The following is a 14,576-nucleotide window of genomic DNA, read 5'->3' as shown; positions in this document are numbered from 1 at the left end:
CACTTGCCAAAAAAGAAAATGGGTACTCATTTCGTGGACGGACGAAAAAGGAAATATGGGTACTCATTTCGTGGACGGAGGGAGTATGTCTTTATTAATGGGACGGAGGGAGTATAATATTTTTATACCTCATTTTATTATCCCTCTATTTAAAGGAATAAAAACCAAACACACGCTTAAATTAGTAATACAGTATGTGGCCATTTTTTTGGGGGGGTTCTAGTATGTGGCAATTTTAACATAAACGATCACCTATTCATCGTGAGCAAGCATAACATGTCCACCACCAATGTAACAATTTTAATTAGGAAATAGAATTAACATACTCCCTCCGTACCACGAATCTTGAGTCACTTCTTTTCGGCGCGGAAATTAAGGAGTTGAAAATTAGTGTTTTAAGTGTGTAGGTAATAAAGTAGAAAAATACACAATTAATTAAAATAAGTTTAATTAGAACCCTTTATTTTTTTTACTAATTCTTACTACTATATATAGAAATGACTCAAGATTCGTGGGACGAATGGAGTATCTCACTCTAATTAAAATTATCACATCAATGGTGTACGTGATCATTTCTAACTCTAATTAAAATTATCTTATTCTAATTAAAATGGGCACGCTATGTTTGCCCACGATGAGCAGGTTATTTTTATCGTGTTATCGTATAATTAAGACGTATATATATGAAATGTGTAGAAAAAATTATTTGTGGGCATATGAATGAACACGTAGAAAATACTACTATTATTTTGTATTTGTATGCTAAAACGAGTTGGATCCTCTACTACATATTGGCAGGGACCGAGGGAGAGGGATTTTAAAATAAAATTAGTAGGTATTATGTAAATTATTTAATTAATATTTTAAAAAATAAATAGATTTAATAAATTCTTCATTGTGTTAATTTATTATTAAAATAAAGTATTATTATTATTATTATTAAAACAAAATGTCTCATGTTATGAAGGCTTTGGCTTCATCAATCAATATTTTAATATTATATATAACTAATAAAAAAATTATAATTGTAGTAAAAATACTTAACTTTTAATCACTTATCGATGCTTTGAAACGATTTGAAGCGACAAAATAATTAATTAATTATTTTTATACAAGGCTATTTTACCTTTTTAGCCTTAATTTGTTCTGCTACATTGTTTCCTGGGCCTTCGGTTGCTTCAACGGGTTTTGTGTGAGAATACCGAATTGCATGTACGTCAATATGTTTAAATTCAAAAATATGTTTAAATTCAAAATATGTTTTGTGTGAGAATACTGAATTGCATGCGTTTTGTGTGAGAATACCGAATTGCATGTACGTCAATATGTTTAAATTCAAAATATGTTTTGTGTGAGAATATTGAATTGCATGTACGTCAATATGAATAATCCGTATATGTGTATGATAATATGAATTATTTGTATGCTTAAGTGTATCTGAATATTTGTATGGATTCCTCATTGAGTATATTTTCAATATGCTCACCCCTTATCTTTTCAGTTTTGTAGTTCTGGAGTCGAGGTGGTCATGGAAGTCAAGAATGACTAGAGATTTAGTATTTCTATATATATGGAAATTTAAGTTAAATTTATTACGTTTTGAATTATTATTTTTATTTCATGTTACTATATTAGTTTTTGGGCAAGTTGACTTTGAATTAGTTTAAATTTTAATAGTCAAGAAATTTTATTTTAACTATTAGCTCTTCAAGATTTTAAATTGAAAAATTTATGAAAATTAGGGGCCGTTTGATTTGCAGTTTAGGATTGATTAGGATTAAAATTATCTTGAGAAATTAGTGTGGATTAGTGTGGATTTATATTATTTCATGGGTGTTTGATATCATGGCTACTTAATCCTATATTATGTTTGATATCCATAGGATTATGTTGGATTATATTATCTAATACCAAAACTATCCTCACATAATTTTAAAAATATCATGTGTGTCCACCATTACTTGGGCATTTGCATCGATATGCGTGAGGAAGGGTAGCAGAATTTTTATCCAACTTCTCAGTATTAAATTTATCCGAGGGAGGTGGGCGGATTATTAGTATGGGTTAATCCCACAAAATAGCATGGAGAAGTAGGATTAAGTAGGAGTTGACCATATTAACTGCACATGATATCAAACATCACACTAATCCGTATTAATTTAATTTATCTTACCTATAAACCCATATCAAACATGCCCTTAGGGTGTTACATAGTGGTATCAGATTAGGGGTGAGCAAACCCAAATCGAACCCGCTAAACCGACCCGAACCGACCCAATAGACACATACGGTCTGGTCCGGGTATGATTTCTAGGACCGAATAATTTTCGGGTCGGTCCGGGTCTTAACCCGCTCGAACCCAATGAACCCGGACCGACCCGTACCTATAATATAATTATTTAATTTATATTTTTATAATAAATAAATAAAATTTTATCTAATAAAATTAATATCAAACCCTAATATCTAATAACTAATATCTCAAAACTCAAATCGGTACCCTAGTTCCTAGCGCCGCTCACCCTTCAAAGTTCAAACCCGCCGCACCGCTCACCCCTCTATCTAGCGCCGCACGGCCCGATTCCGGACTGGACCGCCGCCCAGCAAGGTAGCAACAACTTTCTCACCGGAACGTCCTCCGCCTTCGGCATTCTCAAACGCACGCGATGCGAGGTGCAGGCACAGCAGCCTCGACGCTCAACAGCAACATCAGCCTCTACGCCCAAAGTTTAAAAGATTTGGTTTTCTGAATGTTTCATATTTGGATTAAGTTTGATAATGGATAAATTGTTCGAGTGTTTGTGGAATCCAAGTAAGCTTATTTTGGTTGAATGTATTTATTTAATTGACTAAATTGTGGCTACTACACAAATGGCTGCATTATAATCTGACTACTACAGCTGCAGTTCATTATTTGCTTTAGAAAATAGTATGTACTGTTGAATTCATTCAAAAGAAATGGCTAAATCCGATGTGATAATAGTATTTTGGCGGGTCGGACCCAGACCGAACCGAACCCGATCGATGTTTGGGTCCGGTTCGGTCCTGGTCGGTTCTCCCTTATAATTCGATCCGAGTCGGTCCATGATTTGAAAATTTTCGGGTCGCCAGTTCTAGTGGGTCGGTTTGGGTTGGTCCGGGTCCGACCCGATGCTCACCCCTATATCAGAGTGGGTCTACGTTCGTGTAGACTCGTGTTTTAAAAAAATGGTTGTCAAAAGGTTAAGTAAGCCTAGTCATTCCAAAATCACGCGCTGCATCGACTCCAAGGTATGTGTTCTAATTGTTCAAGTATATGGCCATTATGTTGTTTTATATGACATTTTTTTATGATGCTTTTATGTTCTAGTACTATTATGTTTAAATCCGTTAGAAATAGTTGTATATTGTGAAATTGTTTAGATGGCACGAACACGTTAAACCCTCACTAGAGCCGGAGTTACTCTACACGCACGCATTAGGAAATTGCGCGAGGAATATGAATGACTAAGCAAGAATTGTGATTTCTTGTGTGGACGATGCGAGAAATACGAAAGGATTAGGAGGCTGCAATCAACGTATGACTTCTATACATGGAATAGCGACTGCGGGTTCGTGGAACACGTACAAAGGATGAGCAACCTCTATTACGAATTGAATGAACTAGGAGTTTATATGTAATGCCCCGACATTTTTTTTATTAAGGAATATAGACTTTTAATTACTGATTTAAGGATTGATTATGGTAATTAGGGTTCTGCATCCATTAATAAAATGCGAACTTATATGAATTTGATGATTTATATATGTGATGATTTATTTTCATTTTTATTTTCAATGAATGATGCACTCAAATATATTCTAAGTTCATTAATTTATTACCAAGGATTTAACATTGAAGTGTTAAATATAGATCTTTTAATTGATTGTTAAAGTGGGCCTATGTGATTATTTAATTTTTTAAATTGACAAAACCAAATGGATTTTTATGCTTCAATGGGAATTAAGTACGTGTTAATGTGTTTATACAAGATTGGGCTTCCTTATGTGGATGATTATTAAAGTGTTAAGTCTTTAGATATTTCTTTAATCTTTAGATATTTTTGCTAAGTGTGATTAAGCAATACATGGATCACAATTCATCCAACAAACCTGATACGTGTGACGTATCTTCAAAGGAGGATGGTAACCCACGGCTTGAGGAGGTGCAGCGGCAAGAGGAGAGGCAGCCGGAGTTTGTGACTTACGAGACGAATGAGACGAGTGAGGCGAGCCGTGGGGAGGAAGGGCGTATGAGTCGTCCGCAACGGAGGGTCCGCAAGCCAAGGAAGTACGAGGATTTCATACCTCATCGTTAGTTGATTATTTATTTCCGAATTATTGTTTTGGGCTTGGCCCGTTTTTTTTATTATTTCGAGTCGAGCAACTTATGAGCTCCGTTACGGGTTTTCTTGCTGGTTCTTTCCCGGTAACGTAAGTCCGAACCAACCCTAGGGGTCTAGTATTTATAGAGAGAAGGGTGTAATATCGAAGGCATATATGAAACCCTAATTTCTATTATTTTTGCTGCGTTTCTTCTCATTTTGAGGTGCGTACGTCGAGCTTTGATCTCGCGTCCTCCGCTATCTATCTCGATAGGATTCGCATCCTATCAACTGGTGCTTTCATCTTGAACGATGACGATTCCGGTGACCAATCCGGTGGTGTCGGAGATCCCCTTGTCGACAGCAAACCCTAGTTCGTTGCCGTCATCGACGGTCGCGTCCTCGGGTGCGCATACCCTCATGTCGATGGAGGAGGTTGTGGCCATGATTCGTCGATTGGAGGCGAGATTTAATGAACGAGAGGACAAGGGTAGGGCCCAACAGCCACCGCCCCCACCGGATCCCGATCCTCCCTACGGGATGCCTCCCGGGTGGCGCGCACCGTCGTGGATTCCAGGAGGGTCGACGGCGTCGCTGCCGGAGCCGTCGTACACATACTCGCCTGCCGTTGTGACGCCGTATTCGGCGCCTTCTTCCTTCGCAGTGCCCGGTGCGAGGGTAGGGTTTCGACACCCTTCACGCTTCCCACCGTCTCAGTCCGTGCTGCCCGTGCCGCCGTCGTCGTCTCACGACCAGTCGACGTGGGACCTTCCACCGTCACAGCAGCCTTCGACTTGGGATCTACCGGCCTCCAGCCCGGCATTTGAGCAGTCGGGTCACCGTTATAATTCCGCGGCGACGGGGAGCGACTCATCTAGGCTGTTTCGAATGGAGCCCCCAATCTTCGATGGTTCGGAAGCGCAGAGTTGGGTGACGAGGATTCAGTATTACTTCGACCACATCAAGATGCCGGAGAATCAGAGGTTGCATTACGTGGTGATGTTATTCGCCCCGCCTACTACGGAATGGATATTTTCTTATAGGGCGAATAATCCCCGCGTCTCTTGGTCTCAGTTTTTGGAGGATGTCCGTAGGCGTTTTGATGTCAATTACTTCGTTGATTACAGGGAATTAATTGCTAAATTGACTCAGACGGGTTCGGTATCAGATTATAACAAGGAGTTTGAGCGCATGATGAGCCATATTCACGGTGTTTCCGAGTCGATGTTGCTCTCGATTTATTTGGGGGGTTTACGCCATTCCGTGAAGGTTCAGGTTCGGTTCCAGCATCCGACGTCGGTAGCGGCTGCCATGGCTATAGCAAGTGAGTTCGAGGGGGTTTCGGACCGGGGAACCGCGCCGGGACGCCGGCAATGGCCGAACCGGGAGATACGGCCTGCTGGGGGAGTCGGGCCTTCATCCACGCCGACTGAACAGCCCCCATCAGCCCCTCCGCCTTCGGGGAGCCGCTCGAGAGACTACTCCAAGCTGCCGGTTGTTCGTCTCACGGCAGCGGAGAAGGCGGAAAAGACCCGCCTAGGCCTTTGTTGGTTTTGTTCAGAAAAATGGGCGAGTGGTCACGTTTGTAAGGGCCGGTTCCTAGCTTATATTGGCTCTGATGATGAAGACGAGGCGGAGACAACTCCCGTGGAGCCGGCTACGTCCTCGGCGGAGGTTATTACGGCGGATCTTTCGCATCTTTATCACATGGATGGTCGGACTCGCGTGGCTGCAATGGAATTTCGGGGATTTCTTGGCAAGGCAGATGTTCGGATTCTGGTTGACACCGGTAGCACGCACAATTTCGTGCACCCCCGCGTGGCCGAGAAGGTGGAGTTACCTCTCAAGGAGATTCGCTCGTTTAGGGTTTACGTGGGGAACGGAGAATCTTTGGTTTGCTCCAACATGGCATCTAAGGTGGAGCTGCGGATTCAAGGCCATGCTTTGCCTTTGGATCTTCACGTATTGCCCATTCACGGACCCGATGTGATATTGGGTATGGCTTGGCTTAGCTCGCTTCACAGAGTGACAAGCGACTATGATGCGGGGTTGCTTGAGTTCCATCATAACGGCCGGCTAGTTCGCTTACGCGTCTCACCGAGGTCAGCCCGTCAGGTGTCGGCGAGCTCGTTGGCGTCGCTTATGCTCCACCAAGAGGTGGTGGAGTGTTTTGAGTTGGTGGCTTTGGAAGGCGAGTCTTTGGCCGAGTCCGAGCCGTTGGAGTTGCCGCCCGACATCCCTACCGCCGTGAGGGAGACGATTCTGGAGCATGCAGCCGTGTTCGCCATTCCTACAGGCCTCCCGCCTTCGCGGGCTTTCGACCACCGCATACACTTGCTCCCGTCCACGAAGCCGGTGAACGTCAGGCCGTACCGGTACCTCTACTTTCAGAAGACGGAAATCGAGCGGCAAGTGAGAGAGATGCTTGAGGCAGGCATCATTCGTCGTAGTTGCAGCGCTTTTTCATCACCGGTGCTCCTGATACGGAAGAAAGACGGATCTTTTCGCTTTTGCATTGATTACCGTGCTTTAAATACAGTAACCGTGGCAGATCATTTTCCGATTCCAACCTCTGATGAATTATTTGATGAATTGGGGGCAGCCCGATTGTTTACGAAGCTGGATTTAAGGTCGGGGTACCATCAGATTCGTATGCACGAGGAGGACATCTATAAGACAGCATTTCGAACGCATGACGGCCACTTTGAGTTCTTGGTCATGCCATTTGGTCTTACGAATGCTCCATCGACGTTTCAGGCAGCTATGAATGACATATTCCGTCCATTGCTTCGCAGATTTGTCATCGTCTTCTTCGATGATATTCTCATCTACAGTCGCACGGTCCCGGAGCATGCCGAACACTTGAGAGAGGTGTTTTCTATCCTACACCGCCATCACTTTTATATTAAATTATCTAAGTGTTCTTTTTGCTGTGATTCGGTTGAATACTTGGGACATATTATTGCAGATGGCAATCTCAAAGCCGACCCGTCCAAAATCGAAGCAATGGTGGCGTGGCCTCGCCCTACGAATGTGCGGAAGTTGCGAGGGTTTCTAGGCCTAACGGGGTATTACCGACGTTTCATTGCGGGTTATGCTATGATAGCGACCCCGTTAACCGATCTATTGAAGAAGGAGGCGTTTGTTTGGTCTTCGGAGGCGGAGCAGGCGTTTCAAGCTCTGAAATCGGCAATGACATCGGCTCCCATCTTGCGTTTGCCCGATTTCTCCAAGACATTCTACGTCGAAACCGATGCCTCGGACTTTGGCGTGGGCGCAGTTCTGCTTCAGGAGGCACATCCAATTGCTTTCTTTAGCAAGAAGTTGGGCCCGAGACGTAGAGTGACCTCGACTTATCACAAGGAGTTGTATGCAATAGTCGAGGCAGTTCAGAAGTGGCGTCAGTATCTCTTGGGGAGCGAGTTTGTCATAAGATCGGATCAGAAGAGCCTTCGGGAGTTGTTGCAGCAGGTTATTCAGACTCCGGATCAACAGTTGTATATCCGTAAGTTGATGGGGTACAAATTCAGAATTGAATACAAATCGGGCGCAACTAATAAGGTGGCGGATGCGTTATCGAGGCGTGACGAGGCCGAGATGGGGGACGGGGAGGCCGAAACTTTGTTGTTGGCCGTAGCTCACCCTCTGCCGGAAATATTAGAGATTTTAAGGGCTGATGTGAGGACTAATGGGGAGTTGATGGAATTAATGGGCCAAATTCAAGAAGGGCAAGCTCCTGCCGGATATCGTGTGGCCGACGGCCTCATCTACCGTGGGCGGCAGCTCGTAGTGGCATCTTCGTCGGCAGCGAAGCCGGCCCTCTTGTACGAACATCATGCTACACCTTCGGCAGGTCACCCGGGCGTGGAAAGGACGTTGCGACGTTTGGCGTCGACATTTTATTGGGCAGGGATGCGAAGTGATGTTAAGAAGTTCGTAGCTTCGTGTGTGGACTGCCAAACGACTAAGTATTCAACACAGAAGCCGGGTGGTTTACTACAGCCATTACCCATTCCGATGCAAGTTTGGGAAGATGTCTCGATGGATTTTGTTACCGGTTTACCACAATCGAGGGGATTTACGGCGATTATGGTGGTGGTGGATCGCTTGTCGAAATACGCACATTTTGCGCCATTGCCTACGAGTTTTGATGCTTGGAGAGTTGCCAATTTGTTTGTGGAAACGGTGGTGAAACATCATGGATTCCCGAATTCTATTGTAACGGACCGGGATTCGGTATTCCTCAATGAAGTGTGGGAAAATATGATGAAGTTGAGCGGTACGAAGCTGAAATTCACCACGGCTTATCACCCTCAGTCCGATGGTCAGACGGAGGTGTGCAATCGAGGCTTGGAGCAGTATCTCAGAGTTTTTGTGGCGGATAGACCGACGAGATGGACGAATTTTCTCCCGTGGGCGGAATTGGCCCTAAACTGCAGCCATCATGCGGGTCTAGGAACCTCGCCATTTCAAGCTTTGTATGGCAGGGAACCGCCGGCTCTTGTTGCGGTCTCTCCTCCTTCGACGTGTCCTCCGGCGGTGGCGGATGTGATTCGGCAACGTGGAGAGCTATTGGTGTGGTTGCGGAAGAATCTTGAGAGAGCCCAACAAAGCATGCGTGACTCGGCTAACAAACACCGCCGCCATGTCGAGTTCGAGGTCGGCGATCGCGTTCTTTTGAAACTCCAATTGTATAGGCAACATTCGGTGGCCAGACCCTTATCGCAGAAGTTAGCGCGGCGTTTTTTACGGTCCATTTCCCGTGGTGGAGCGTATAGGGCAGGTAGCTTATCGTTTGTCGCTGCCCGAAGGAAGCAAGATCCATGACGTGTTCCACGTAAGCTTGCTTCGACCGTATGTCGAGGGTGGAGCCACGGCAGTTTCGGAGTTCCCGTCTTTTTTTGCTCGGGGTCGGGTCGTTTCTCGGCCTATCAAATGGACGGCGACTAGGCGGGTATGGCGCAATGGGGTTGCCGTGGAGGAAGGCCGTCTGCTGTGGGATGATGATAATGGCCGTGTCCCTTCTTGGGAGCCGTTGGAGGTCATATCACGGCGATTTCCGACTTTAATCCTTGAGGACAAGGATTCGGTTAACGTGGGGGGAGTTGATACGTGTGACGTATCTTCAAAGGAGGATGGTAACCCACGGCTTGAGGAGGTGCAGCGGCAAGAGGAGAGGCAGCCGGAGTTTGTGACTTACGAGACGAATGAGACGAGTGAGGCGAGCCGTGGGGAGGAAGGGCGTATGAGTCGTCCGCAACGGAGGGTCCGCAAGCCAAGGAAGTACGAGGATTTCATACCTCATCGTTAGTTGATTATTTATTTCCGAATTATTGTTTTGGGCTTGGCCCGTTTTTTTTATTATTTCGAGTCGAGCAACTTATGAGCTCCGTTACGGGTTTTCTTGCTGGTTCTTTCCCGGTAACGTAAGTCCGAACCAACCCTAGGGGTCTAGTATTTATAGAGAGAAGGGTGTAATATCGAAGGCATATATGAAACCCTAATTTCTATTATTTTTGCTGCGTTTCTTCTCATTTTGAGGTGCGTACGTCGAGCTTTGATCTCGCGTCCTCCGCTATCTATCTCGATAGGATTCGCATCCTATCAAAACCTCTTCCATCTCTTTAAAACAACACCAGAACTTCACTTATTATAACCACAAGGATCGAATTTTCTGTATCTTTCAATTCTCTTCACAATTGACTTCTAATTCTCTTCACAATTGACTTCTAATCTATGCCATATATAAAATCTGCAGAGACTAATACCATACACCTATTCAAGGTATTCCCCTTTTTATTCAATATCAGAGAACCACCAAAAGAGAATGATCCAAAAGAAAAGTTTACATGTATTAACATATGAACTGAAATTTCATAGAGTTTAATTTGCAAGAAAAGAAAAGAAATTCAGATGTTAAGCAATCGTGTATATGATATTTACAGTTTTTGATATGTGTAGGGGTGGGAATTTCGGGTTCGGGTAATCGGGTACCCGATACCCGACCCGAAAAAATCGGGTATCGGGTACCCTATACCCGATTTTTTCGGGATCGGGTATGAAGGAATATTAAACTGAATTAACGTTCCGCTTTGCCCGATGATCGTTTCTTGGATTATTATTAATTTATCATACAACGATTAATCCTAACATGCTCCTATGAATTTAACAGCTGCACGTTGGAGTTCAGAAATACCTGAAGAATTCAGAAGAATTCGTCAATCTGTCGCTGAACAGATCAGCCAACTTCAACGCTCCGTTAGACGCCTCAAACGTCCTCAAATCGTATTTCGCCCAGAAATAAGACTTCTTCGTCTTCGAGAGAGCTTTCTGTGGCCGCCTGATTCGTCTGAATCGGAGTTCTGTGGAGGAAGTTATGGCCGTTTTACGGAGACTGCCAGAACTTGGTTTCCTGCGAAAATCTGACTCCAGCTCTGATCTTCTCGACTGTATCCCGCTCAGCTTTCACCGTTGGATGGACAACGATCTATGAAAGTCCCAAGAGAGAAATAAGCCCCACACGTTTTTCTTCCCTGCGCCCCACAGCTCTCAAAACCCTAATATTTTTATCAGTGTGTTTTCCTGAGAGCTGACAGCTGTATTTAAATAAAATTAAATACGTGTGGGCACAGAATTAGTGTAGGAGGCGTCTTTCTCTCCTTCTAGGGCTAGGAGACATTGGGCCAGTCCAGGGACCAGATACAAGGAATAAAGATGGGCCTCAAATAAATTAATTTATCTATGGTCAGCCCAGACCATAATTAATTTATAAATATCAGTTCATTCCACTAGAGAACCGATACTGACTTACCCCTTTATTGCCGGTGATGAGTCGGGGGCTTGTATTTAGACTTATTAAATCTCCGTATTTAAAATATCCGACATCCATTAATTAATTAGAGCTCTGACAGCTTAAATTAATTAATCTCTTTATAATTCCTTAAGCAGTACCACTCAAACTTTATTATTACGCCTGAACTTAATCAACCTGCAGGGTTTAGCGTAATAAACCTTATTGAGCTCCTTAAGGGGATGTCATTATCCTATACCGGATACGGGTACTAATACAGATAATCAAATATCATATATTAACCGCTATCACCCAAGATACAGAGTACTCGAGTTAGTATATAACTTTCACCCATAGTAAGTCAAAGTGATATACGAATTAATATATATATCTGAATACTTATTAGTATTAAGATTTATAAGTCACCGAGATCTTGATTCTTCACTTAAGTCAGATAGAAGAATACATCTCAAACTGTGGTCCTATCAATACGTAATGACGTACCAGTATAGACAAGTAGCCAAGACAAACTACTTCCATCTATACTGCAGCCTAAACCAATAACTTGTCCTAGAGTTATTTCGGCTGTGATCATATTATATCTCTTAAGGTTATTCCAATTATATGGTCTTCTGTGATCTACAACACACCATATAATCTACTTATATAGAGATAAAGAACATACATATGCAATCATGAACACAATCAGATAGGAGATTAGATAGTGAACTTAGGAAACATTGTATACAAGCATAAAACGTTCTTGCTTTCAGTATACAAATCCAACAATCTCCCACTTATACTAAAGCAAACTTTTAGTATACAATGCGTCTATTTACCAATCACCTAACACTTCTCCCACTTATACTTAAAGTTTCCTAAGTGGGTGGCATCAATCTGGCATCAATCGCATTACCATCTTTCAATGACCATTTGCGATAAGCCTTTTGTGAAAAGATCAGTAGGTTTCTCCAATATGTGAGAGTTTATTCTTTGAGCACATAACCTCGATTTACGAATAATCGTATAACTTGGTACTTACTCTCCATATGTTTGACCCCTTGTGGTTCTAGGATTCCTTAGAGTTTGCAACTGCACTTGAGGTACCACGAAGGTGATGCTCTCACGCAAACTAGGAATCACTCTTAGACCCTGGAGGTAGTGGTCAAACCAAAAGGTTTTACCTCCCAAGGAAAACACATAGCTCGAGGTAATTATTCTTTGTTCCGGTCAGCCTGGGAATCCGAAATCATATAATCCAAAAAGGAACTAAACTGTCTAACTAGTAAACTATCCTTATTCTCTAGTCATGGACTTGAGAATATAATTTACCACAGTTCAGTGTCCTTAACTAGGACTATACAGATATCTTACAACCATGCTAACTGCATAGCAAATATAAGATCTCGTACATAGCAACCCATACATGAAGCTATCTACTGCGGAAACGTAGAATACTGCCTTCATTTCCTCAACCTTAATAGGCATCTTAAGACATAGTCTTTAGATAAAGGAACGCCATATCTAAAAGGTAGCAATCCTTTCTTGGCGGTATTCATACTACAACGAGTATTCTCAGTATCAATGTAAGACACTCGAGATAAGCCCAACATCTTTTTCTAGTGATCCCTTATAACCTTGATCACAAAGGTGTATACTGTACCTCCTTAGTCTTTCATCTGAGACTGTTCGGATAACCATTACTTTATGTCTTGACAATAGCTCCATATTGTCGCCAATTAGGAGGATATTATCTACATAAAATGCAAGATAAACCACATCACCGATGACACGAGAGCGATTGACACGAGATGTTTCTCTCCATCCCTCACGTAACCTCGATGGTTTAAGTGAGCTGCTATGGGTAAAATGATCCGAATGTTCTGAGCATGGTACTTGCGAAAATATCATCATAACCTATACCCTTACACTGGGCATAACCTTTCGCCACCAGTCTAGCTTCGGAAGCTACGACCTTGCTCATTCGGGCCTGTCATTATCTTGCATACTCACTTACAACCTAAGGCATGACTGCCTCCTGGTAGCAAGATTTTCTAGTATACACCCATATTCTTAATGGATTGCTCCATTGAGGTGTGCCAAGAATCTACATTCTCGTCTTCCACTAATTCCAAGTAGATATCTGGGTCGATTCTCTTATATTCACTACCAGGGACTGAATCCAAAGATTCTCCCAAGAACATAAATCGATCGGGTTGTCCCACAACCCTCCCACTATAATGGATCTGTGGTGGCACATGTGTGTCAACAGTGCGTGCAGTGTCTTGTGGTACAAAACTCTTGCACACTTGGCTTGGGTGATGGAATCGCCTGTCTAATGTCTTCAATTTCTTGAAGTACACTATCTGACTTGGATTAGTGATTACTCCCATAGTCCACTTCTAAGAATCGTGTGTCATTGCTAATAACCACCTTCTGATTCTTTAGGGCTAATTGCAAAGATACATAACTCATCATTGAACATATTTTTCCAAGAGTGACCTATTTCTTCTCTCCACCACACCATCTTATATAGGGATTACACGGTGTAGTAAACTGGGTTGGAATCCCAAACACTGACAATGAATCAGAAAAGATCATTCCTAACACATTATTGGCCCTTTATCCCCTTTGCCATGAATGACCCGGTCTCCATCTTTTCCTCTATACAGGATTCGCAGGTTCCAAAAGGTACAACTTGGATTGAATCCAATGTACTATTTAGACACGAGCCTTTGGATCCTGTTAAGATAGATGTGACCTAATCTAGGGTGTCAATATATGTGTAAGATCCTCATGAGAGATTAGCCTTAACTTTTTCTCTTTCTTTTGTTCGATGATGTAAATGCAATATAAAGGTATTTTGAAGACAAGTTATAGTGTGAAGAGAGATGTTCAAAAAATACCAGAATAGACAACTTTTGTCATTTCTTATGATAGAAACACCACTATCAAAAATGACATAAGATCCATCTATTCAAAATTTTGGAACATGATAAGGAACTCTCAAAAACTAAACTATGTCTTTAGGACTTAAAGACAAGTCTTCAATTGCAACAACTGCGACTCTAGTCACGTTGCCTATGAAGACAATCATCTCATCACTTCTCAGCTTCCTTGACAACCTTAAAGCCATGCAAGGTGCAACAATCATTATCAGTTTCTCTCGTTATCCACTACTCACAACTGAGTAGAAAACGAGCTGACATGTCTCAGTTACTATAGCAAGTGAAGTACCTTAACCCTTTGCCTTGAGTATTGAAAGAAGAAATTTCCAATACTCGATCTTATCACACCACTACTCCCACTATTTCCCTTGTCTTTCTTGCCCCTTGGACCCTTCTTCTTCCCGTCAAACGACGAAGAAGATGGCTTTCCTTTGGCAATAACAAGTGCTTGCACATCTCTTTCCCACAACTTCCTTAGCCGTAACTAGAGCATTC

The 14,576-nt window shown here is 42.8% G+C and overlaps 1 protein-coding gene across 1 annotated transcript; it reads left to right on the top strand.

Annotated features, from left to right (window-relative positions):
* The first annotated feature begins 4,655 nt into the window (after positions 1 to 4,655).
* Positions 4,656 to 9,654, top strand: LOC131003815 (uncharacterized). Its single transcript, XM_057930371.1, has 2 exons — positions 4,656 to 9,014; positions 9,127 to 9,654. The coding sequence occupies exons 1-2, from the start codon at positions 4,656 to 4,658 to the stop codon at positions 9,652 to 9,654; spliced, it is 4,887 nt and encodes a 1,628-aa protein (XP_057786354.1).
* The last annotated feature ends 4,922 nt before the right edge of the window (positions 9,655 to 14,576 follow it).

This window comes from Salvia miltiorrhiza, unplaced genomic scaffold (genome assembly GCF_028751815.1).
Source record: "Salvia miltiorrhiza cultivar Shanhuang (shh) unplaced genomic scaffold, IMPLAD_Smil_shh original_scaffold_269, whole genome shotgun sequence".
NCBI lineage: Eukaryota > Viridiplantae > Streptophyta > Magnoliopsida > Lamiales > Lamiaceae > Salvia > Salvia miltiorrhiza.
The sequence above is the reverse complement of the archived record's forward strand: the minus strand, read 5'-3'. Positions and strand labels throughout refer to the sequence as shown.